This window comes from Phlebotomus papatasi, chromosome 2 (genome assembly GCF_024763615.1).
Source record: "Phlebotomus papatasi isolate M1 chromosome 2, Ppap_2.1, whole genome shotgun sequence".
Classification (NCBI taxonomy): Eukaryota; Metazoa; Arthropoda; class Insecta; order Diptera; family Psychodidae; genus Phlebotomus; species Phlebotomus papatasi.
Window position 1 is genome coordinate 84,257,100 of NC_077223.1, and position 24,990 is coordinate 84,282,089.

The 24,990-nt window shown below is 34.4% G+C and overlaps 3 protein-coding genes across 4 annotated transcripts in view; 2 read left to right on the forward strand and 1 right to left on the reverse strand.

Annotated features, from left to right (window-relative positions):
- The first annotated feature begins 2,135 nt into the window (after positions 1-2,135).
- Positions 2,136-24,990, forward strand: part of LOC129804759 (protein PTCD3 homolog, mitochondrial) — a 29,268-nt gene continuing 6,413 nt past the window's right edge. Inside the window, exon 1 of the mRNA XM_055852351.1 lies at positions 2,136-2,420. The gene's annotated coding sequence lies outside the window, so the exon portion shown is untranslated. The remainder of the gene's footprint in view (positions 2,421-24,990) is intronic.
- Positions 6,017-11,634, forward strand: LOC129804764 (large neutral amino acids transporter small subunit 1). Its single transcript, XM_055852358.1, has 3 exons — positions 6,017-6,487; positions 6,576-7,142; positions 10,398-11,634. The coding sequence occupies exons 1-3, from the start codon at positions 6,363-6,365 to the stop codon at positions 11,110-11,112; spliced, it is 1,407 nt and encodes a 468-aa protein (XP_055708333.1). The 5' UTR covers positions 6,017-6,362; the 3' UTR covers positions 11,113-11,634.
- LOC129804757 (DENN domain-containing protein 1A) lies at positions 12,401-22,732 on the reverse strand. 2 transcript variants are annotated; one of them, XM_055852349.1, is made up of 7 exons: positions 22,577-22,732; positions 22,312-22,485; positions 21,941-22,217; positions 21,819-21,872; positions 21,483-21,743; positions 17,239-18,036; positions 12,401-13,085 (listed from the first exon to the last, which is right to left on the reverse strand). In XM_055852349.1, the coding sequence occupies exons 1-7, from the start codon at positions 22,591-22,593 to the stop codon at positions 12,813-12,815; spliced, it is 1,854 nt and encodes a 617-aa protein (XP_055708324.1). In that variant the 5' UTR covers positions 22,594-22,732; the 3' UTR covers positions 12,401-12,812. The 2 variants fall into 2 exon arrangements, with proteins under 2 accessions (XP_055708324.1, XP_055708323.1); XM_055852348.1 differs by having other exon boundaries at positions 12,401-13,109; positions 22,577-22,721.

Consider the following 24,990-nt stretch of genomic DNA (forward strand, 5'->3'; position numbering starts at 1 on the left):
AAAAGCTGTGTCGAAGCCATAAAAATCTACCCTAAATCTGGGGATTTGTTCATTTAATAATTAGTTTTTTTTTAAATAAAAAAATGATTTTGTGTCAAGATTGTAAGAAAATTGGGCACTACCCGAACCCATGCAAAGAAAAAAAAGTCATGCAACACATTTTTTCATACAAAAGAGACTCTAGATGTCTTTCCGCAGCTTGCAGAGAAACTTGAGAAAATAAAAAATAGTTTTTTCAATTATTTGTGAAATTGTGATTCTTTTAACTTTTAGAGAAGATTTAAAAAAAAGGACAAGAGAGTAAAAAATCAGAAAAAAAACACATTACACATAATTCCTATAAAAGCAAGAAAAAAATGTATTATAAATATTTGTGGAAGAATAATAAAGATATCTCGGTTCACAGAATCGCTCTCTCTTTCTCATGTTGTTTTTTTTTGTTGGTGTTGAAGCGGAATTTGCGATTGCGAGGCGATTTCCTGGGTCTTCTCCATATGATTAGCTGCATCAATTAATTAAGTGGAGTGCACGATTGATTGGCATGATTACAATTGAAACACTGCTGTGGTACGCTACGCCTATCAATTTGTCCAATATGGCTCAAGGTTGGCGCTAAAGGTGATTTTGCAGAAGAGACTCAAATTCTTACATTGGATTTTTAATTCTAGGGTAAATTAAGATAATTCAAAACCTGATCCAAATGGAAATTTTTCGCTACTCTAAATGGAAACGTCATTGTTTTCATGATAAATACAGTACTAAATTATAATATTTATATATTTTCTATACCACAGTTTCATTATTTAGTTAATTTTGCTCCGAATAAAGCGAAAATCCAATCATATTCACAAATTTTAATTTGTTAATTTCTCAGAAACATTTAAAGTGTACCTTTCACCATCGAGTTTTCATCGATCGACCATGTTTTCCAATGGAAAACACAATGAGGTGACTGTTGTATATTCGTTTTGTTTAACATTTATGTCATATTTCTGGCTAATTTTAGTTAAATTAAGTGCTAATCTTTATTGTTAACGGTATTTGAAGTTTTCAAATGAAATAAATTACCTATTTCGTGAACAAAAAGGGTTTTTCTGAAGTATCTGCAAATGCTTCAATAGAAAACCCCAGAAAAATTATTTTTTGGAGAGATTTTTTTTATTGTTTTAGATGGGAAAGGTGAAAATACCAGGAATATGAACAAATCCTGCACTCAGGAACAACTCAATAATGTTTTGGAAGCCTTTCGTTGCGGTTTTACTTACACTGTTTGTCTCCAATTAGAAACTTTTCCCTTGTCTCCATTTGGATTAATTTGTTTCCAATAGATGCATTTTGCCCTCGCGTATTTTTCTTGTATTTAAGAAGTTTTCAAATTATATCTAAAGAATTTTCACTAAACAGTAACATTCTAGAAGAGTCAAGGAGCAAATTTATGTAATTCTCTTCAGAAAAAAATGAACTTAATGTGATGAATCTTCTGTGAAAGTTAAAACGTCTGGAAATGGTTTTGAATTAGGACATTTACCCTGCTAGATCTGTTCTACAATTCTTTTTCTATGTTCTTAATAGATTTTAACCATGCTTTTCTCAGGATATTTGAAGCATTAGACTGTATATTAAAATATAATATTCTTATGGGTTAAAATTATTAAAATCGTGTTGAAAAAATGATTTGCTTGAAGCTTGAGCCTTTCCAAAGCGCCGAAAGCGCGCTTTCTCCTAAGTCTTTTAAAATAAGATTTAAAAATTGTTATTGCGCTTATCGCCTAAGCTCTTAAGAAAAAGATCTTAATATTTTTCGCTAGATCTTTCAAGATCGAAATTCGAACTACATAAATGAGACAGCTGTTACATTTGAAATAGTTTATTGAATTTTCTTTTCTTTTGACGAGTTGTGTTCAGTTATGTATGTATATCGAATGTATGATGTACTGTTTCACGCCCGAAAATGTCTCTGCAATCAAATGACCATTTTGCTTTCGAAATGCGCCCGAATTTAAAAAAAAAAACAGCACATTTTTAATTGAATCCAAGAGTAAATTTTAAATTAAGATCTTTTCCTCAAGCTTTGAAAACTCTTACTTTGTCCCAAAATGTCCCAAAATTAGTTTGTGTTTGCAACCGCTGGCGCTAGTGTCGTAAATGGTGGATGGCGTGGATGGTAAAAGGATTTAGCTGCTCGTGAGAAAAGTGCTTTGAAAAACTCTATAAACTCAACTAAATTGTGCTTGAAACTTCGTCAAATATCATCCTTCAGGAGCTGGATTAAACATTATTTGTGAAAAGATCGAAGGAGTCCGCAAATTCTAACAAAATTGAGGTGATTGAAGCAGCCTTTGCCTTGAAGCAAAAAAATGGCGTAGAGGAGGAAAATTTCCAGAAAAACTGCTGCGGGATGCCTGTATTCATCGATCAAGGTAATTTTTTCATTATAATCTTATCTGGAAAGCCAGCTACATCAATTAAACAAACAAACAAGGAGATAGCTTATGTTTATGTTAATTAATAAGCAAGCAAAGCTTTCTCGTAACGCTTTTTAAATCTCCCCGGAAAGCCCGGAAGACCCGGAAACTTGTGTAAAAATAAGCTGTTTCAGCTTATGTTTCTGTGATTGTTAAATGACCATATGAGAATATCTAAGATACAGATTTTTTCAGGCTCATATTCCATTTTAAAAGTTACTAAAATTTTTAACTTATACCGTGATACTCTTAAAATATGAAAAAACACAGGGAAGTTCCATAGAAATTATAGGCATTCTCGCAAGTTAGATTTTTACAGACACGTATACCTACATATTTTTTGTGTGATTTTCTCATAACCTCAGTTAGCTATTGCAAGACCGTAGTCTGATCACCAACTTCTAATCGATCTTTCTATAACAGCAGGGCCAGTAGAATATAAGGAGTAAAAGTTTTAAATATTCCTCATTCTGAAAATGACCAGCTGCCAAAAATCGGGTTCGATCAGGGGAAGCTCATACGAAATCAGTATAGTTCAAGTCCTGATCCCCCAGGAAATAACACTAGTGGGTTCCCAAAGTTTCCCTCGTCTCTTGTTTTTCTTGTTAGCTCCCTGGGAAATGTATGGTCTCCCTAAGTTTTCTTGATTTCTTATAGAAAAATGTATGTGCTCCCTTAGTTTCGGGAAAATGTATAGGCTCTCTGTGATTTTGCTGTGAATTTTCTCAAAAATGTATGGTTTCCCTTAAATAGCCGAGAGTTACTTGGGTTTCTTGGAAAAATGTATGAATTTCCCCAAGTTCCCTGGGTTACTTATGGGTTCCCTGGCTAGATTGGGTTGAGTTGCCCGAAAAGAGTTACTCCTTGGGTTCGGTTCTAAACAACCAAAATCAAAAATCTCAAAATTGAGGTAAAATAACGCATTTTAGACACGCGAAATTTTAGACAATCCTCTTTAGAATTCTGACAACCTTTACAAATTAATTGTGAAAGTGATTGAACAGACTTCTGTTCGCTTGGTACGTAAACCCAAGAAATTTTGTGTTTGTGCACAGAGAGCGACAATCAGAACAAGTACTTCCCAATCTACAAATTTAACCCAAATAGACAGGAAAAAAATTCTTCCTCCACCCAGGCTTGAACTGGGGGCCTTTCGCTGTCTAGGCGAATGCTCTACCAACTGACTGGGGCATTGGCTGATTGTTTTTTTTTTGCCACTGATCTCAACCAATTGCCATGCGCACTTCAACTCATTTTCGACTCACTACGAGCCTTGAGAAACGGTATCATGCGTGCAATTGAATCAGCAGCCCATGTTTTCCATGGAAAAATAATTTATTGTGAAAATGATTGAACAGGCTTCTGTTCGCTTGGTACCCTTATTAAAACCCTTACCCCTTACACTTATTGAAAGTAGAAAGTCATTTAAAGATGAAGTGTAATATGGGCTTCAGGCATAAGGCTTGGAGCCCAAATAGACTTATATAGACTTCAGATCTGAGGCTTAGCCATATGGCTTAAATCCTCTAATTCCTTATCAGGAAATTGTTAATTTAGATTTTTGAGGCTTTCAGAAACTTGGCTAAACTTCCAGTCTGAAGTCCGTATTAGAGTTTAAATAGATTGAGGCTAATCCTCGAGAATATTTAGCCTTTAAAATTTGGCATAAAGACATAACTTTAACTCATTCACTGAGAATTTATAACCATCGATTAGAGGTCATTTTAATTAATTCCCTTTTAAGAGCTCGAGTTTATTTGGGCTCGCATGCCCTAGATGGATTTATGGTTTAAGCAGAGATACGGCTTATTGGAAAACAAATGCTAATGTAGTCTAAAATCTTTATTTTTATTAATTATTCTTATCATTAAATCGTCTCTCGGGTGAAGCGGTAGAAGTGATCAGCACATAAAGCTTATACTTCTTCGTGGTCTTCTCTATTTCTACCCATCTGAAACAGTGAGGAAATCTCAATCCAGAAATACCCTATTTGTATATTTATAGCAATTAGCTTTGTATTGAAAATATCGCTCTGCAAACATTGAATATTGGTGTTTCCTATCCCTTATATCTCATCCATCCAAGACCCAACGGTCTTGCCTATTGCGCCACTGAGATCCCCTATCCCGGAAGTATGATTTTTAGGGCAGTACTTAAACTGTGGTTTAGCAATTTTCAAATACTGCGATAGTGAGAAAAAGGCCATACCCCTTTGAATGCTGCCTTGAATAAATTAGTTTTTTCGGCAGGGTATGGCACTAGGTATTATCGTTTCCTTCCCACACATTTCATATTTTTCTCATATTTATTTAATAAATCTGACTTATCTATGACAATATATTTAAATAGCTAGTCTGAAGTCCCTCATTTTTTTTTAAATAGATCAAACTTTAAAGGAATATGGTAAACATATGAAATGTTCGAAGCCAGAGTGTGCGCGAAGCCTGAAAACCTTCCTCTACGAGAAATTACTTTTGCATTAGCCATAAATGACGCACTCAGTATGATAGGGTTAGCTCAAACACTGAGTGAGTGAGAGAAATTAGAAAAAGTTAAAATAACATTCCGGAAATGTTAATTTTACCCTGCAGTATTGATCCAAAATCGGTGTAAATATTACCCTTTTTAGGTGTATTAAGGGTTAAAGGTACCCTTTTTCATGGTAATTTTACCCTTAAAAAGGTGCAAAATTAACATTAAAAAATGTTGATATATTTTTACACATAAAAAGTGTTAAAGTTATGAGGAAAAAAAGTTAATCGCACCCTCTTTTTTTCTCAGTGAAGCATATGCTTCATGTGAATTTTAATTTATAATATGAAATTGAACTGTTAAAAAAAATAGAATGTTCTGCCAAAAATTTAGTATAGATTGGAATCTCATGATTAGCGAAATATCCAATAATAAAAACAAAAGATAAAGATAATAATCTAAACTACTTATGCTAAATTTTGATCACAAACTTTCTGGTATTCAAGTCAATGAAAGGTTAAAAACCTAATGAATTTTGAGCACAAAAATATTTATTGCTTATATTCTGTAATATAGTTCATTTTTAAGATGAAGAAGCATAGCATACCTTATTCAGTAACATTATCCGATGTCCATAAATTCCTTGGTTGTTTCCCCTTTGCTCTGTTCCCCTTGTCAGGAGTCCCTGAACTTTGGAGGGAGATGGGAATTTTTCTTCAAGACAAGAAGAACGCATCCAAGAATCACGGTAATTTGCAATTCAATTGCTCCTCCGGGTCTGTCCTTGAATCTTCTCTTTCTCTTATGGGATTGATGTGTGTATTGTGCGTGACATGGGGTTGCTTTGCGCGTCATTCAGAGGATGATATTGTGTTCTCTGGTGAGATGCTTCAACAAGTTCTCCCTCCGCGAGCAATATGGTCAGAATGAGATGGCAAGAGAGAAATGTGGATGTGATGTGTGTGTGATGAATTTAAAAAAAAGCGCATGCCCCAAAACCAGAAATAATACACACATTTTCTGCTTTCAAGTGTCTCTTTCTTCCTTTTGCTCCTACCGCATATTTCTGTTGCATTCTTCCGTATCTGTTCTTTTCTGCACACTCTCTGGCCAGAAGAAGACGCTTCCTTCGCACAAATCGCTAGACTTTCGCGCCTAGTCTGCCGAAGTTGACTCGCAGTGTCATATCGTTTTGTAGAGAGTGAAGAGATCTCTTGGTCTGCTTAGCGCCTTTTGGGAAGCGTGTGTTGTGCTGCTGTGCGTGGTTTTTGGAATATTTGGCCAGTTAGTGTGAGTCTCTTCTCATCCTCCTTGCTGTGGTTGTTTAGCAGAGTGTGATTACATCCCAGCTAAAGATAGCTGCAAGGACACGGTATTTGAAGACGTTTGTAGTGATTCGCCGGCGCTAAGAAAGACACAAGAAGAATGTCGACGGAAAAGGTGGTGATTGAGCGGAAAATCACCCTTGTGAGTGGTGTTGCAATTATTGTGGGTACAATTATCGGTTCAGGCATCTTCATATCACCAACGGGAGTATTTATTTATGCTGAGTATGTTTTTCTGGAATTTGTTGTCTCGTCTTTTTGGGCAAATAAGCATTGTGTGTTGTGTGGAAAATTTTGTCGTTTGATTTCACAGATCAATCGGAGTGTCTCTGCTGATTTGGGCCCTGAGTGGCCTCGTGTCGGCTCTGGGGGCGCTCTGTTATGCCGAATTGGGCACCCTCATCACTCGATCTGGTGGTGACTACGCGTACTTACTGGTCGCCTTTGGCCCATTGGCGGCTTTCCTCTGTCTCTGGATCACTCTTGTGATCGGTCGACCAACTATCCTGGCCATATCGGCTATCACATTCTCCACCTACGCCATCAAACCCTTCTTTCCCGACTGTGAACCTCCAGATGATGCCGTACGCCTACTGGCTGCAATCTGCCTCTGCTTCATCACAGCCGTCAACTGCATCTCCGTGAATTGGGCTCTACGGGTTCAGAATATCTTCACGGCAGCCAAATTGTTGGCCCTGGCCGTGATCATTGCCTTTGGGGCGTACTCCATGGTAACGGATGGTATGGGGAATTTTGAGGAGATGTGGGTAGGATCATACAGTGTAAAATCTCTGAGTTTGGCAGCATACTCTGGGCTCTATTCATTCGGTGGATGGAATATTCTAAATATGGTCACTGAAGAGTTACAGGATCCATACAGGTAAGGTTAATTAAATATTTAGGTTACTGCATTGAGAAGATGGGTGCAATTCTAGCTAAAATGTATTTAATTTAGAATTGATTAAAATTTTCAATTTCAAATGAAATGATTGCAACGATTACAAAAGAGGAGCGTCTCATGTTCCAGATAACAAAAACAGAAAAAAACTCTACCCACATGATAGTTCCAAATAACCTTGACCCGTATTGTTATTGTTTGTCTATTAATTTGCATAATTGAACCCAAAACAAAATAAACCAAAATGATTGTTATGATTCTTTCTTAATCACACTGCTTGTTTTTTTTGTCATAACACTTCATTGCTACATTATGTATTTTCTTATTTGATATGAGATTATTTTGTGGCTTGCATAAAGTTATGGTTTTCTTTTCAACTGTTTTAGGGGAAGGCTTTTATGTTTCGCTTATACTCTGAATTCGAACACTTCATGTTTTTCCCATATTTCTTTAATGAATCTGACTTGTCTATGGCAATATATTTTAAACAGTTAGTCTTAAGTCACACATTTCTTGAATATACTAGGTTAAATTCATTAAAAGAATATGGAAAAAATATGAGATGTTCGAAGTCAGTGTGTGTGCGAAGCCTGAACGCTTTCTCCTACTGAGGATCAATGTACTGGGTTTTAGCTTTAATCGGCTGTTAGGATCACACGAAAAATTATATGCTTATCAAAAGCAAACTAATAAGCAAAAATGTAGTTAGATCCACTCAATTTTTAAAATGAACCCTAATAGCTGCGGCACATTTGGATAAATTACGGCAGATCGGTAAAATTTCATGCGATCAAAATTCACATTCCTTTCTTTCCCGAAAGTTCTACCTATCCTACTCTTGCGTACTCTTCTTCTTCTTTTGTTAGGCGATCCAGTTAGTGTATGCTGACTTATTTCAGTATTATCATTATTTTATAAATTTTCTTTAATATTTTTGATAATTTTTTTTATATTATGTTTCTGAATGAAACAGTGAATAATTCTATGGATTTAGAAGAAGTAAAAAAGAATTTCATCAGTCCAAAAATAAGCGTTTAAGTAGCACTCTTCGGAAAACGATCCAGTTACCTCACCTTATTATAAACGTCATTGTTATCAAATTCCATTTTCAATATGAATTTTAGAATTTCGCAAATTGTTCAAAAAACATAATGCTTATGCTTCATATCAGTGAATAATACTTTGTATTTAATATTGAGTGTAAAAATTCATTTTAAAATCTTTTCTTAAAAAATTAATTAGCGCGCTACCTTCGGAAAACTTAAGCTTCGGACAATGTATTTTTTTCTCTATGTTCCTTTCTCTATGTTCACCTATAACTCTTTTCTGAAAATTTGAGGTATTGGACTAGCTATTAAAATACAATATTATATTGGGCCAAATTCATTTACAACACATTGAAAAAAAAATGATTTGTGCGAAGCATAAATCGTCCGAAGGTACAGCGCTTTTCCCTAGACATCCAGGAAGCAATTTTTTTTCATTATCGCCTTGCATATTTCTCTAATGCTCTTCACAGAGACAAATCTGAAAATGTGAAAATAACATTCCGGAAATGTTGCAGTATTGATCCGAAATCGGTGTAAATATTATGCTTTTTAGGTGCATTGGGGGTTAAATTTACTCTTTCTCATGTTAATTTTACCCTTGAAAAGGTGTAGAATTAACATAAAAAAATGTTGATATATTTTTACACCTAAAAAGTGTTAAAGTTATTAGGAAATAAAGTTAATCGCATCCCCGTTTTTTTCTCAGTGTAAACACACTTACAACTTAAGCCTAGAGAAGGCTTAAGGAAATTGTAATCAAAATAATAATAATAATAATAATGCTGGCACAACATTCCATGAAGGAACTAGGCCTTCCCACAAGGGGATTTCTAGACATAGTGCAGTGAAGCTTGCTGGATGCAATTCAAACACCTTTAACGCCAGAAAAATTCCTTGTGACCTAAAGAGGATTCGAACCTAGGACACTTGCATCATAGAGCGAGTGCTCTACCATTTGACCCATTGAGTGCCCATAAATCACTCAAAAGATCCCACAAAATAGTTATAAGATTAATAGAATTAATTTTCGGACGAAAATAACTTATTCGTTTCATAACCGGTTCATTGCCACCAAAATTCCATCAAAATAATGCTTGGACTAAATCCAAATCAGGTTCGCACTAACTAAGCTCTTTCTCAGCGTAAACCGAGAGACGGATTAGTCATAAATTAATGGAAATGTAATCTAATAATTATTTTGATTACGATTACGTTAAGCTGTTTCTCGACTTAAGATGTAAGTGCATCTAGGGCATAAGTAAGGTGTTATAGAACCGAAATTCTTATAATATGCTTATAGCGAGCTTGGTTCCGTCATTAGGACTACTAAAAGGAAAGTGGCGCACTCTTAAGAGGCTTAAAAGCTTATAACAGAAATTTAAAAAAATCTCATTATAAGTCTTTTAAAGGTGCGCATTAAAAGACTTGTCTAACTCTTGGTTCAATTACGCAGCCACTTGTTTGCTTCTTGGACATCAACTTACCTTCTTCATTCTAAGCTTGCGTTCTGAAGCCTTTTTTTAAAGGAATTGATCCATTTTATGAGATTTTTTTTTACTACCCGAGAGCATATATTTATTTTCTATCTCTAAGATAAATGAGACATCTAATAAAATTCACACTAATATAAATGGAACAATACACAAAACACTAAGACGTTAGACCACTGTCCTCCACCGTAATTCGCACAGTTCCTGGATTCTAAATTCCGGAAGTATATGAGAAATTATCGAAAAAGAATGCGAATTTATAATGAATATAAAATAAACAAATATTGATAATATGAATATTGTACGGAAAATTTTTACAATAAGCGGAGACACATGATTATCATGAAACCTAGTTGTCTTCACTATTGTGGTTAATTTTTTTTTAAATTTATTTTTTCATCTGTAAAGTTTTTTTTTAACGAAAGATGGAAATTTTCAAGAGGACTTTATTTGGATCAGGGACTATCTTAACTTACCGTGATTTTTTATAATTAGTTGGTTTATGTCTCCACTAAGTATTTTTTATTTGTAACTTGATCTCTAATTTAATATTTCCACAGGGAAAACAACATTAATCAATCATCAATCTTAGCAGAATTGCATCCCTAAAATTTTCTCAATAGCTTTCCATTTAGAAAATTGCATTTGTGAAAAGAAGTAGGTAACCTTGGAATGTAATTTATGGTTTGTGCTTTCAGGAATCTCCCCCGTGCCATCTGGATTGCCGTACCAATCGTCACAATTGTTTATGTCCTTGTGAACGTGGCCTATTTTGCCGTCCTCTCGAAACATGAAATCCTTAGCTCTCTCGCAACAGCCGTTCTCTTTGGTAACAAGATGTTCTCATCCGTTGCCTGGATAATTCCCATTTTTGTAGCTCTTAGCACCTTTGGGAGCATAAATGGAGTTATTCTAACATCAGCAAGATTGTACGCAATTGGAGCTGAAGAGCACCATTTGCCATCGATTTTTGCTTTGGTGCACATTCACAAGAAATCTCCCGTACCCTCTCTCATAATATCGTGCATCTTGGCATTGGTGATGCTTTTCTGGCGAGACATTTTCTTCCTCATCAACATCTCCAGCAATGCCTATTGGCTTTGCATCACTGCATGTATTGTAGCTCTTTTTTGGCTGCGCCATTCTCAACCCTCAATGCATCGTCCAATTCGTGTTAATATGGTCATTCCCACAATTTTCTTTATTTTCTGCTGCTTCCTTGTTTTTATTCCACTCATAACGGAGTTTTGGGACTTTCTTCTTAGCATTGCTCTCATTCTCACTGGCATTCCCATTTACTATCTTTGCATTTATTGGCAGCAGAAGCCCCAGTGTTTGAATAAAGTTAACAAAATTGTGGAGAAAGTGTCACAAATTCTCTTTGTCACGGCCTTTCCGGACAAGCAGGAGTAAAACTATGAATATTTTAGGGACAAAACTTGCTGAACGATTTCTGGGACCTGATTCGGGACTTAAAGGGTGTCTGTTTCGAATTGGAATATTTCTCTCAGCAAAATACTTTGAATTTTTATTCTGTGTTGACTCTTGGGAAATTCAGTGCAATGATACAGGTTTCTTATTGTATTTTGTTGTCTAAGTAATTAAGCTGCAATTCTGTAATTCAATTTCAGCTTCATGGTTGAAAGTATCAAAATTCTGTTAATGTTAATTGCCTTTGTCAAAGAAAAGGGATTATTTGATGTTCATGAACTTTTCAGAACATCCTAAGTTAGTAGAATCGCCGGTAGAGGGCACCACGATCCCAATGGGGAATTCACATGAGGCATATGCTTCATATGAATGAAAGGCAATTGAAGACTTCTTTTGCATTGGATTAATTAAAAATGCGAAGAATCCGTTGGATTTTTCAAAGATTTTATTGACCAGATAATATTATTATTATTTTTGAATTATATTCTAAGCTTTTTTTCACTAGATTTTAATGCGTGTTCTTCCAAAAAAAAAAAAAATTAACTGAGAAAATAACACACTCAAAAAATGAATATTTGACAATCTTTTACAAATAAATAATTATTTTTTTAAAATACATATTCTCTTTCATAAAATTAAAAAAGAAATCTCTATGAAATGAAATGCAGAAATATCTACAAAAGAGGCTTTTTTAATACAAAAAATATATAATATAACATTTTTATTCATCAATTTAAATTTATTTGGAACTGAAATGATCTAATGCTGTGAGTAAATATTATTTCTGTGACCAATCTTCTGCTAACAGAGCGCAATATTTATTGCAACCAGTGAATGGCAACAATGAATTTGATAAAGCCCAAGGTTTATTCTGGACTCTTTTTTTTATGTCTCAATAAACTAATTAGGATCGATAAAAATACCTGACTTCCTAAAGCACTTTTGTGCTGTTCAGGATGTTTAGAAAATGATAAATATAGAAAAGATGAGTAGAGAATGATTGTAATTCGATGAACTAAAAGAAAATGGGCTTTACAAGTGTATAAACAGAAAGATAATGTGCCTCATAAACTACTTTTTTCTATTGGAATATTTGAACTTGGGATTTTCAAGTTGCTCTTATTAATTGTTTTATTTATTTTTTAATATTTGAGAATCTCACTCATATTTTTTTTTATTTTCTATATATTCCTTATTGGGACTTTGTACTTAGTAATTTTGGATTATTATTAGGAAAAAGCAAGGTTTTATATGAGGTTTTTTTTATATATATATATATTTAGAGATGTTGTGTACAAAGGATTTCCAATAAACTCCATGCAATTTTGGAAAACCTAGAGCGATAGAGATATTGCACAAAAGGATGATGAATTAGAAAGACTTGCTGAAAGAGATATTCAATCGAAATAGCACCAATATAATCATGTTTTTTGACTCTTTGGGCAATATATTCAAACTTTTTTATGTTAGAAATGACCAATTTTAGCATTTTGTCGCTATATTTAATGACTGTATGTAATGTAAAATGTTATGACAAAAAAAAGGAGAGAAAAAAATCTATGTGAAAATTTTTTGTGAAGAATTTTAGAGAATATATATTTTTTCCGATAAATGTTTCAAAAATTGGAAAAAAAAAGTGAAGCGAGTCTTTTAATATATTTTCCCTAATTTAGTGATTAAATTTAGGAGAACTTATCTAGGCCATATTGCCTCAGCAGTTCCAATTCTTCCGTTTTGTGAGTTGGTGAAGCTTGTTTGGATGTGTCTGATGATTTTGGTATAAAATATGGGTAGAGTGGATTTGTGAATCCCGTCACAGATGACGATGTTTCTGCCACCGCCGTATCATTGGTCGATAGCAAAAAGTCCAGATCATTGTTTGAGCTCTTGTGATTTCTCCTATCGCTCACTGTCTCATCATCATTCAAATGCAGCAAATCTGTACTTGATGATTCCTGCAAGAGAATCGCAGTTTTGGCCTAAATGTAGGATTGACGAAATAAAAAGAAAAAAATTGATAAATTGATATTTTTTTGAAAACCCTAAGTGGCTGTCTCTAACTGTTTTGCACAATTGTTGTTGTGAATGTACTGAGAAGCGAAATTCACCTCTTTGTCCAGAGTGAAAGAAAGTAATTCGGATCGCATGTTGTTTAAGCTTCAAAACTTGCTAAAATACAAAAATTTATAAAATGTTTTTAACTTAGCAATGAGTGATTAGTACTTCTGTCTAAAGTCCTAAAACTATAATTTTATTCCAAGTATCTATTCGAAAAAAACAACTATAACAAGTTATAAAGGATTTATTAGGGTTATACCCATAATGCCAAACGCACAATAATTTTTGTTTTGTAAACATGTTTTTGACATTTCAATGAGAGTGAATGAAATCTAGATATAGTCATCTCTCGATCACTTTCACAGAAAATTTTGAAAACATGTTTATAAACAAAAGTTATTGTGCGCTGGTCACTATGCTCAACGCAAAATAACTTTTGTTTTGTAAACATGTTTTTCACATTTCAATGAGAGTGAATAATGCCTAGCGCACAATAACTTTTGTTTTGTAAATATGTTTTTGACATTTCAGTGAGAGTGAGTGAGATCTAGATATAGTCATCTCGCTTACTCTCATAGGAAATTTTGAAAACATGTTTACAAACAAAAGTTATTGTGCGATGGGCATAACACAAAGATCTAGTCATCTCCTTCTCTTACAAGGAATTTTGAAAACATGTTTACAAACAAAAGTTGTTGTGCGTTGGGCATTATGACAAGCGCACAATAACTTTTGTTTATAAATATGTTTTTGACATTTCAATAAGAATGAGTGAGATCTAGATCTACCCAAGCAGCACATCTTGGCTATTCAACTGTTAGATAACGTTTTCATAACTTGTTTGGTTGAAATAACCGTTTTTTAACGTTGGCACAACGATAATTTCTGGTTATTTTGTGCTGCTTGGGTAGTCGTCTCGCTCACTCATAGGAAATTTTGAAAACATGTTTACAAACAAAAGTTATTGTACGCTGGGCATTAGGCATTTACGTAAAAATCTATGCTTAATAGGACTTGTCTTTTGTGTTTTTGTAGAAAATTTACATACACTGCTACCTTGGCAGCTCGGGAAAATCGAACTATCAATCAAAAGTATCAATCAAAACTATTGACTAATTGATTTTGGAATATTTTGAACACTATAAGATGCTTTTTTCTTTAAATTTTAGTATGTTGTAGCTGAGCCCCAGACCTTTCCAACAGTGGGTCATACTGCTCCCTCGATGTGTTCTAGCCTGAGCTATAATCAAAACTGTCTTGACCGGACTGCATTTTCAGTGTTTATGAAGCAATTTCGGTGAAATTTTAGTATATTGTATTTGAGATTGAAATCTTTCCAATAGTGGATTGGATTCTATCCGTCCCTACTTCAACCCACTACTGTAACCCGACCCTTCATATATCCTAATGTACCATACTCTATCTCTAATCTTTATTAACAGATTTGAAAAAAAACTTTTTTATCTTTTGTTGGCCTTCTGTACTCGAAGTATTTAGAATATTTTTATTTTAACAATTTGCTCGACGCGATTCTTTGCTCTCAAAATTCAATTCACAATCGAATTTTCACGTATTCCGAATTTCAATCACCTCCAGCTACCATAAGCTTATCTCTTGCCACTGGTTTATTCCTTTGAAGGGAACTTTTTTGTCTTGATAAATAAATCCATTCATTATCCTCCCTATATTTATCGTCTGTTTCAGGATTTTGGTCTTTCGCGATTTTAGCCCTTTCGAGATTTTGTTGTTCAGGATTTTGACCAGCACCGGACTGACTACTATTATAATTTTTAGGCGAGTTTCATAGGGTAAATGTCCTAATTCAAAACCATTTCCAGACGCTTTAACTTTGACAGAAGATACAACACATTAGCATCGAACAGACTGGGCCATTGCTCTTTTAATCGATTTTCAAAGAAGCAATGGAGAAGTGAATATGACACCTTCATTGTTTTCGATTAGAAAACTGACTGAGAACAGCGCCATCCAGTGTAAGTAAAATGTACAAGGCGGGAAATACTTTAAGTTGTTCAAAACACATTATTCACATTATTCACTTGTATTTTATACTAAACTTTAATTTCACTAATGCCTAGACTCATTTTAAACACATTTCAAAGGTTTTCACAAGAGTTTTATGAGTAAAATTTCCTTTGTTTTGATTTTTTCTGGCATCAGCTGATTTCGATGGTGGTCGATGAAATTTCGAAGAGTGAATTTAAACAGAGAATGTCAACGGACTATGTGATATGGAATTGTCAAGGAAAAGCAATTGACCGGGCAATTGCTTTTTGCTTTTTGTTCAAGGTATTTAAATTTGGTTAATTTTACTAAAATATCATTTTCTTTTTACAGAATATTGTCTCAGAGAACGGAAAAAGATCAAATTGATGCAAAAATTGGTTTGATGACTCAATTTTTTGGATACTTTTTCCACGTGTAAAAAAGCAATGAAGGAGTAAAAAAGCAATGACCATGTAAAAAATCCCAGTCTGTTCGATATGATTAAGTTCATTATTTCTGAAGAAATTACATAAATGTGCTCATTGACTCTTCTAGAATGTTACTGTTTAGTGAAAATTCTTTAAATATAATTTGAAAACTTCTTAAATGCAAGAAAAATACGCGAGTGTAAAATGCTTCTATTGGAAACAAATTAATGCAAATGGAGAAAAGAGAAATTTTCTAATTGGAGACAAATAGTGTGAGTGCAACCGCGACGAAAGGCTTCCAAACCCTTATTGATTTGCTCTTGAGTACAGGATTTGTTCTTATTCTTGGTCTTTTCTCCTTTCCCATCTAAAACAATAAGAAAATCTCTCCAAAAAAAATCATATTTCCGGGGTTTCCTATTGAAGCATTTGCAGACACTTCAGAAAAACCCTTTTTGTTCACGAAATTGGTAATTATTTCATTTGAGAATTTCACGTACCGTTAACAATAAAGATTAATACTTAATTTTACGTAACTTTGCCATAAACATTACATAAATGTAAAAAAAACGAATAAAGAACAATCACCTTATTGTGTTTTTCATCAGACAACATGGCTGATCGATGAAAAATTCGATGGTTGAAAAGGTACACTTTTAATTTTTCTGAGAAATTTATAAATTAAAATTTGTGAATATGAATGGATTTTCGTTTTATTCGGAGCAAAATTAACTAAATAATGAAACTGAGGTATGGAAAATATATAAATAAAAATTGAATACTGCGTTTATCATGGAAAAAAAATTATGTTTCCATTTGGAGTAGCCAAAAGTTTCCATTTGGAACAGGTTTTCAATTAGCTTAATTTACCCTAGATAACTTTTCAGAACACATGAATTTTAAAAATTCACTGTTTGAAGCGCTAATGTCTGTTAATTTGATGCATTTAGAAATATTCAAATGTATCACCAATGACCTAAAAAGGAATTTAAACCGCAAATGCGGGTATCCTTGCACTCCTGCATGATAATAATGTAAAGAATAACTTCACCATGAATTATTTTCCTTTGAATAGAATTAAATTAGTGGTAAAGACTTAGAATCAGAGTTGTCATTTGTTCCAATTTGTGACATAAAATTTTATAAAATTAGGATAGTTATGAATTCTCTTTAAACTTCCAAATCTGCGGCGAAAAAACTTGAGAATTTTCTCTTGTGCTCCTTTTTGGGGAGGATTTGGATAATAAACTCAAAACTTGAACATACCTCCAAGAAAAGAATATTACTTTCCCCGATGATAGTATATAAGTGACATGTATATGTCGAAAAATTAAAGGTCAATGTACTGTCTTTAATTTTTCATCAAAATAAACAAAAACAACTGATAAAAAAATGATGATATAAGCATTTCATTTTTCGGGGTCAAGAAGGTCAAATAACTTAGTTTCACCAAAATAGAAATATCGCGATTGCCACGGATTCAGTATTAATCAGTATTATTTTAATTACTAAATTTTCAGAAGATTATTTATTCAATTCGACAGTTCAGAGATCATTCTACTCAGCCATTTATAGTTTTCTTGTTGGAATAATTAAATTTAGTTAATGATCAACTTACCCTTCTGGAGGCGGAGGCTTTGAAGAATGCATGATCCTGCAATTCCTGCAGCAAATTCATGTCAGAAGATGAGGCCGATGATGATGTGTTTGATGTCTTATTTCGATTGCAATAGTCGCTATCCGATCGCGTAAGGCTAGGCGAGAAGGCATTTGACTGACTCCGTGATCCCGGTGATAGAGACAGTGTCTCATATGGGGAAAAATCCACAGATTCCGTCGAATTGTGCGTCTTGTGTTGATAGAAATTCGATGGATAGGTCATTTGGTACTTGGTCTTGATGTTTTGGTACACATTTTTCACACCTTTGCCACCACCTTTCACCTTATCCTTGACATTCTTGAGGAACTCTTTGTACTGCTGCGCCTTATTTGTCGACTTTTCTGCATAGCGCAGTGTCTCCAATTCAAATTCATCCGAATACCCAAGTCCTGTGTTGAGAGCTTCGAGTTTATCCTCGATGAATTGCTGAAATATTTGCAATTGCAGCATTTTCTTAAGGAAAGGTCTTAGTGTTACTGGGCGTGATTCAATGAAGGCATCGCCATCCCAAATAATTTTTCTCCCTTGGGTCGATTGGCTAAATTTAACAGCATCCCGGTAGCTTCCAATCAGTTGGACTATAACTCCGAGAAAGGCCTTGCTCAGATCATCTCCACGTAGATTCTTCTTTTCCAACTTCTTCCTCAGGCCAGATACTAGTTCATGTGGAAGACTTTTTACATCATTGTACGTTGCAATGAAGACTTTAGTGTCACAATTGTAGATTACTACTTCGCCCAATTCATCTTGTCTTATCTGAAAAAAAAAAAAAAAACAAAACATTTAATTCTGTCTAAATTTCTTATCATTTTTTACTAATCTCCAATGGGATGGTTTTTCTCTCAACAATCATAACTTTATTAACCTGCTAAATGTGTTATGGTATTGATATTGCTCTATTTTAATTTCATAGAGTTTAAAAAAATTATGCAAAGTTAAAGGGAACCATCGTTTTCCTCGGAACAAAAAAACTAATAACTTGTCTAATCTAAACATAAGTGAAATCAAATCATTACAGTCACGTCTATCTAAATTCCCAGACGGTACAATATAAAACTATTTGAGACTGCCAAAATGCATGCACCACCTGTTGGGAACATCTAATTAAATTTCGTTGGACTAAAATAGAATCAGTTTTCAAACTATAGTGCTTTCATTGAGCCAATTTATACTGAATTGGGTTTTCAGATAATTTATTATACGAAATGGTTCATTCTGTTCTTGCTGAAAATTCGGTATGTTCGAAGTGCAATATATATGGAATAAAATTCTATGTAAATATTATATTTAAAAAAATAAACTGACGTGTTAGGGCTATTCAGGAAGTTATCCCCTTGGTAATAGTTGTATTCCTGTTAGTTTGGAGTCACTCAAATTAATGCACTCTTTTAGGTATTCCATATGATTAATTCCTAATGGATTTTTCTCCCGAAGTATATGCTTAAATGTTAATTTCTTTGAATGAATCAAATTAAGAAATCTTTGAGGAAAGGAAGATCAATTTCATCCAGGTGATTTGATTAAAAACACCCTTTTGGAGCACAATTCTTCCGAAGACACTCAGTAAGTCCTTTATTTCAGTAGAGAAACGTTTTTGAAGTTTTAACTTTGATTCCACAAATAGAGCAGTAGGGGAGATTGGGGCAAAAACTCACAAAACGGATATTTTATTTTTTTACAAGCTACCCTAGCGCCCTAGAAATTTCTAATTAGTACAGTTTTATAGGAAATTTAATGTTCTACAACTTTGTGAAAGTCATTTTCCTCTATTCTGTAAGGAAATACATTTATCGAGCTGTTTTCTAAAAGGTAATTTTGTGACCATTCTCAAAAATGCTGAGGCAAATAGTACCAGGTATGGGATATTATCACATTTTGATTTGCTTTATTATGGGCTTTCGTAAATTTAAAAAATAGCTAGGTGACATATTTTCATAGGAAATTTATTCCTCTACACTTTTGTAAAACACAGTTTCCTCTATCTGTACGAGAAAAGCGCTTTTCAAGCTATTTTAGAAAAAAAAACACAAGAGGCTGCTAATCGTTTGACCAATGCAAACAAAAAGCAGCGAGACGCGTAAATGACGTTTCTTCTCGCCGTGAAACATCAGAAATTGCTTCGGTTTTTCTTACTTTTTGCTCCATACGTTTTGTTACTTTTTACCCCAAGTGGTAATTTTTAATAAAAGGAATTTCTGGAGATAAGAATCTTTGTATAATTCTAAAATTGATAGTGGTTTCGTATTCAAAGAATTCAAATCATTTAGAAATATTTACCAGTGCATAAATTTTGGAAAATAATTAGGTCAAAATAGATATCTGCTGTAAGGAAAACATTTGAAAAATAGGGCTAAAAATTTCAATATTTTTTTATTATCTGAGTTCCTTGTTTGAATTCTAAGAAACTTACGACTTTGAAGAAGATCTATGAAGGCCATCTATGGAAAAAAAAATTAAGCCGCTATCTCTTTTATCTTGGAAGATATTGAATTTTCAAATTTTCAATTTGTGACTTTTTGCCCCAGTCTCCCCTATACATATAAAATCCCTCGATTTTTTCACTCCCAAATTTTCCACGTTCCACAACCCCCCGGGGACCACTTTTCTCAACAAATCTTCTCGTTTCACACGATTTCTGAGAAAAAGCGTCACGGTGTTTGTCTGTCTGTGCGTCTATCTGTCTGTCCGCCCGGCTGTCGCTATCTCTAGAGGTCAAACGGTGACTTGGGACCTTCGGGGTACATTCCATAATTCGACCGAATGATCCTTATAATGCACTTCATTATTGAAAAGGCCTTGTGCGACTTTTTTTTTAAATTTTTGGATATGTTTTAAAGATTATACAGGCGGACATTTTGTCCTCATACTAAAATACCGTTGAATCATTCCTAATAACGGGTTTTCAAGGTCAAAAGTTAAAAAGGTTATAGAAGAGTGTATATCTCAACCGATTGGGGTCATATTTGTGCTCAATGGAAAAGTCTTGGAATTTCTGACTAGACTGAATTGGTTTCAATCGGTTATGAACCGATAATGAACCGGCAATGAACCGATTCATAACTGGAAAGTAATTATTAATCCATTCAGTCAATGTACCAGAAATACTTGAGATAGAATGTTCATATTTTAAGATTAGTTTCCTACAGATTAACAAATGAATTTTTTGAAAAGAAATTTTTTTTATCTATTATGGGGGCTCGGGGAGCCCCTATCAAACACACGTCTTAACGGTCGCTGAATTTAAATTCTGTGCATTAATTCATTACAAACTCTATTAATTTAGATAGAGTAACTAAACTATCCAATAAAACAAATTGGCAACTAAAATTCTAATCAGGAAAGAGGACGAAGGCCAATTTTAACAAATTCGACGCAATGTCATATTTTTCGTCCGCCATTTTGATGCAAAATTTTTGGCATGACCTTCTGCGAAGCAAGAAAACAATAACAAAATATATTTTCATATCTGTCGGACCATTTTTCCCAAGTAATTGAAGAACTAAAGTAACTAAAAATACATTCCCGACAGCAATTCAAATAAAAGTTGCCCAGGAATAAATTATATAAAATCACTCAATTTGCGTATGATGTATAATACAATGGTAAGGAATGGGTTAAAGTATCAATTGTGTTACTCATATAAGCTATTTTGGGTAATATTTTGAATTTGTAAATCGGTAATGAATCGGTAATTAACCGATAAGCAATTTTTATTACTCCTAAAAATATTTTGTGTGATCTATTTTGAGTGAGTTATGAATCGGTTCAAATCGGTTGAGAACCTGTAAAACGGTCTCAACCTCAACCACTTTCTAACCAAGCCTTATGGCGGCTTCAGACTGGCGGTTTAGCTTAGGCAACGAAGGTCTAAAAAATCTAGATAACAAGCAATTTTACTGATTTTTCAACAACTAATGGATAATTTCTCATTAATATCCATTCCTTAACAACGATTTTCTAAATAATGATCTTGTATTATTAAATGTTCTTTTAATTGTTGAATTAAAAGCTTTACAACTTTACACAATATACGCAAAGAAAAACATATTATATTTTGCCATATGACCTTATTTCAATTTCGCTGACTACGATATTTTAAATTTCAAATATGGAAAACAATGTCAATATTCTTCTGCTCCATTTATCCTATTTACAAAGGATAATTTCTACAAGGACATGCAATTGCGAAAAAAATCACTCACCCATTTCCAAATAGCCTCTGAGACACCAATTAAGTAGGGCATGGGCGCCATGAGGAAGTCTTTCAATTTGAGGGGTAAAATGGGGATGAAGAGATGCTGCCAAATCATGGGGTAGATGAAATTTTTAGCCGCCTGAACACACGATGTCAAGACATCGAGGTGGCGTGACATAAAGATGATCCGTCTCTCTGTCAGCATCGCCGCGAAGATCTCAATCATACTGTCCGGATGCACGAAATTGTAGTACATATTTAAGTTGTGCTGAGAAAAGATAAATTGGTTTCGGGTGAAATTGACTGTGACAGGTGATGATTTGTCATCTGTTTGTGGGCTTACATTTTCAGGAATGCTCGGGAGAGAGAAGAGTGTAGGCGTCCGGAGGATGAAGACCTAAAATTAGAGCAATGTCATTTGTTAAGAGATTTAGGTTTAGATTTTTTTTGCTAATTAGGGCTTACAGATGATCCTTTGCCATAAGAAAAATTTACTGTTGATCCAGGCTCTGGGATTCCATTGCTATGGATATCTTGGAGAAATCTCCGGAATTCTGCACTATTGTGCCTTTTAAGTTCCACACAGACATTAATTAGCCTAAGGAAAACATCGTGCCAGGGAAGGTAGGAGAATATCACTGTGGCCACTTCGGAGTCCGGCTCGTGACGACAGAATCCAAAGCTCCATTTGGAATCGGCATTGGTTAGCACAAAAGAGTAGATTTGGACGTGATTGCTGGTACTAGATAGAAAGAGAGACTCATTCAGAATTAGCACGAAAAATTTATCCAACAATGACACTTTGTTAATGAATCATCAGAGCCTACGGAACCTACCTCTTGATTTGATATGGGAATACAAATTGTGTGATATCATTGAGGATCTTGTCATCGAGTGCTGCCTCAGGATAGCATTCAATAATACGTGCACAATTGCTAGTTTTTTCCTTATTGTTGTTCCACTGGGGAGCAATTTCACACCAAAATTCAAAGAGTGATTTGACATCTTGTCTGTGGGCGAGAGATTGGCATGAGAAAGAGGGCGGATTATTAGGCACATCCCTGAACAGGATGGTAAAAAATTATATTTAAAATACTTTACCTCAATCTTGTGCTCATTTTTATATAATATTTACAATTCTATCACAGTTCAGAAGGGTATTATTACACTGTTTTTTTCCTAACTCAAGACAGATTCATTTTTTCTGCCATTTTTCCTAGTGTCTTTGAGTGTCGTATGGAGGCGCTACTGTATTTTTTTACACCGAAGGGGGAAATATATTTAAATAGCATAGAATTGATGGAACTTCATTTGGGTCATGATTGTCTTTATTACACAAAATCAGTTCAGTTTCAGTTAGGGTAAGTGTGCCAAATTCCGGCCAGCTTGCAATTCCGGCCATATTTTTTGTTCCTCGAATTTTCATGAATTTTTGGTTATTAAATACTCTAGCTAGATTATACAGTGCAAAAGAATAACAAAAAATGCAGATTCCACAAACAAGATGATGTAAAAAGACATTTGAAAAATTCCCAATGGGCAAAGAACTATGAGAATGAAGCTGGCCGAAATAAGGCACCAAAGCTATGTCAACATTTTTATTTATTTTGAAATGTATTAAGAATGATTTTAGAGTAAATAAAGACGATAAACTGTCTACAAGGTTCCAAGTAACACTCCTTAAAAAGAAGTAATAAAAATATTCAATTTGTTTAAATAATATTGCATTTAAAACTTTAGACCTTGGCGCTTGCAAGCAACTATGCCGAAATTTGGCACACTTGCCCTAGTTTGTTTAGATATTCAGATTTTTTGATTGCAATATACCCTAGACACACTTACGACTTAAGCCGAGAGACAACTTAAGGTAATTTTATAGTCAAAATGGTCAAAATATTTATTTGAATAAAAATTCCCATCAGTTTCGCACTATCCGACTAACTAAGCCGTTTCTCGGCCGAAGCCGAGGAAGCCGAGAGACGGATTAATCAGAAACTGATGGAAATGTAATCTTTGATAATTATTTTGATTATAATTACGTTAAGCCTTCTCGCGACTTAAGAAGTAAGTGTGTCGAGGGTAATATATTCTTGATAAAGCCCTAGTTTTGTGATACAGATTTCCTCGGTTCGATTCACTTACAATAATCAAATTTTCACTTCGTAGCTTATAACAAATAGACACAGATTAACCCTATAAGGACGAGACACTTTTCGATGACCGAAAATCAACTATTAAAATGAAACCGTAGTATAACTTTGCAAAACCCCGTATTTTTTCAATTCTAAAATGAATTTTAATGGTGTGACCGAGGGAAAACAGTCAGAAATCTTTGTGAACCTATTTAAAATTTTGGATATAACTACTTTTGGTATCGACTACCTATGAAGCGGTATTCAGGCTAAAGGTTTAGCACAGTTTTTGAAGATCTCAAACTCCTAAATAGCAACCAATTTTATTGGTTTTTCAGAATCGGATAGATCATTTGCCCTTAATAATCGAATCTTAAGTTAAATTTTTACAAAAAATCTTGACTGATAAGAAATAAGGGCAGTTAAGCCATATGGCTAAGCCTTAGGTCTGAAATCCGTATTAGTCTGGCTATAAACGCATCACACGCTACCCCAACGTGAGCTTGCGCAACACGAGTCTATTCACGACGAAGGGCTGGCTTCAGCTCATCAACATTTTCCTGGACCGTCCTGACCTTATTTAGCCAACAAAATGCCACATACGGAGAAATTTAGTGGATTTGCATCCAGGAACCGTGAAGTTCATTGTGTTCTCGAAATGATCAAAGAAACGTATTAGGTGAGATTCTTAACAATCTCACCTACTATAATCCTAACAAAATTTCATGTCGTCCGATCGACCTCAAACTTGGCCAAAATGTGTTTCGCCCGTTTCGCCACTTCCTGATCACGAATATATATGTGGCTATTTTACGTTCCCGGCCGGCCGCTCTTTGGAGCTTAATAGCTCCTAAACTAAAAGAGATATCGACTTGCGGTTTTCGGCAAAGGTTATATATCGGGTGAAAATTGCAACTTGGTGCATTGACCCCCCACCTCTCCTTCCGCCATTTTGAAGACCCCCCTTTTTTTGTTTTCTCAATACTTCCGTCCCTATGGCATCGAGCGGGCTCAAATTTTAGTATGTTATAGCTGGGCCTTAGAGCTTTCCATCAATACCCAACTTAAGGTCCCCCGACCCCCCTGACCCGAGCTATAAGGGTCCAAAAAAAATTTCTTAAAATGACCATAACTCCGGTTCTAATTGTCAGAATTGAAAAAGTGAGGGCTTTTTGGAAAGCCCTCATGAAATGCCACTTCCCCTTCTAACATCGCAAGTTCATAAAACCACCGCTAGGGGCGCTATTATTAAAAAGAAAATTTTTAAATCTTAAAAGTTGAATAACTCAAAAATTCCATTGTGCATCGGGCTGAAATTTTAGTATGTTGTAGTCGTTGATTATACCTATCAAACAAAAAAAAACCTTAAGTCGATCTAAAACC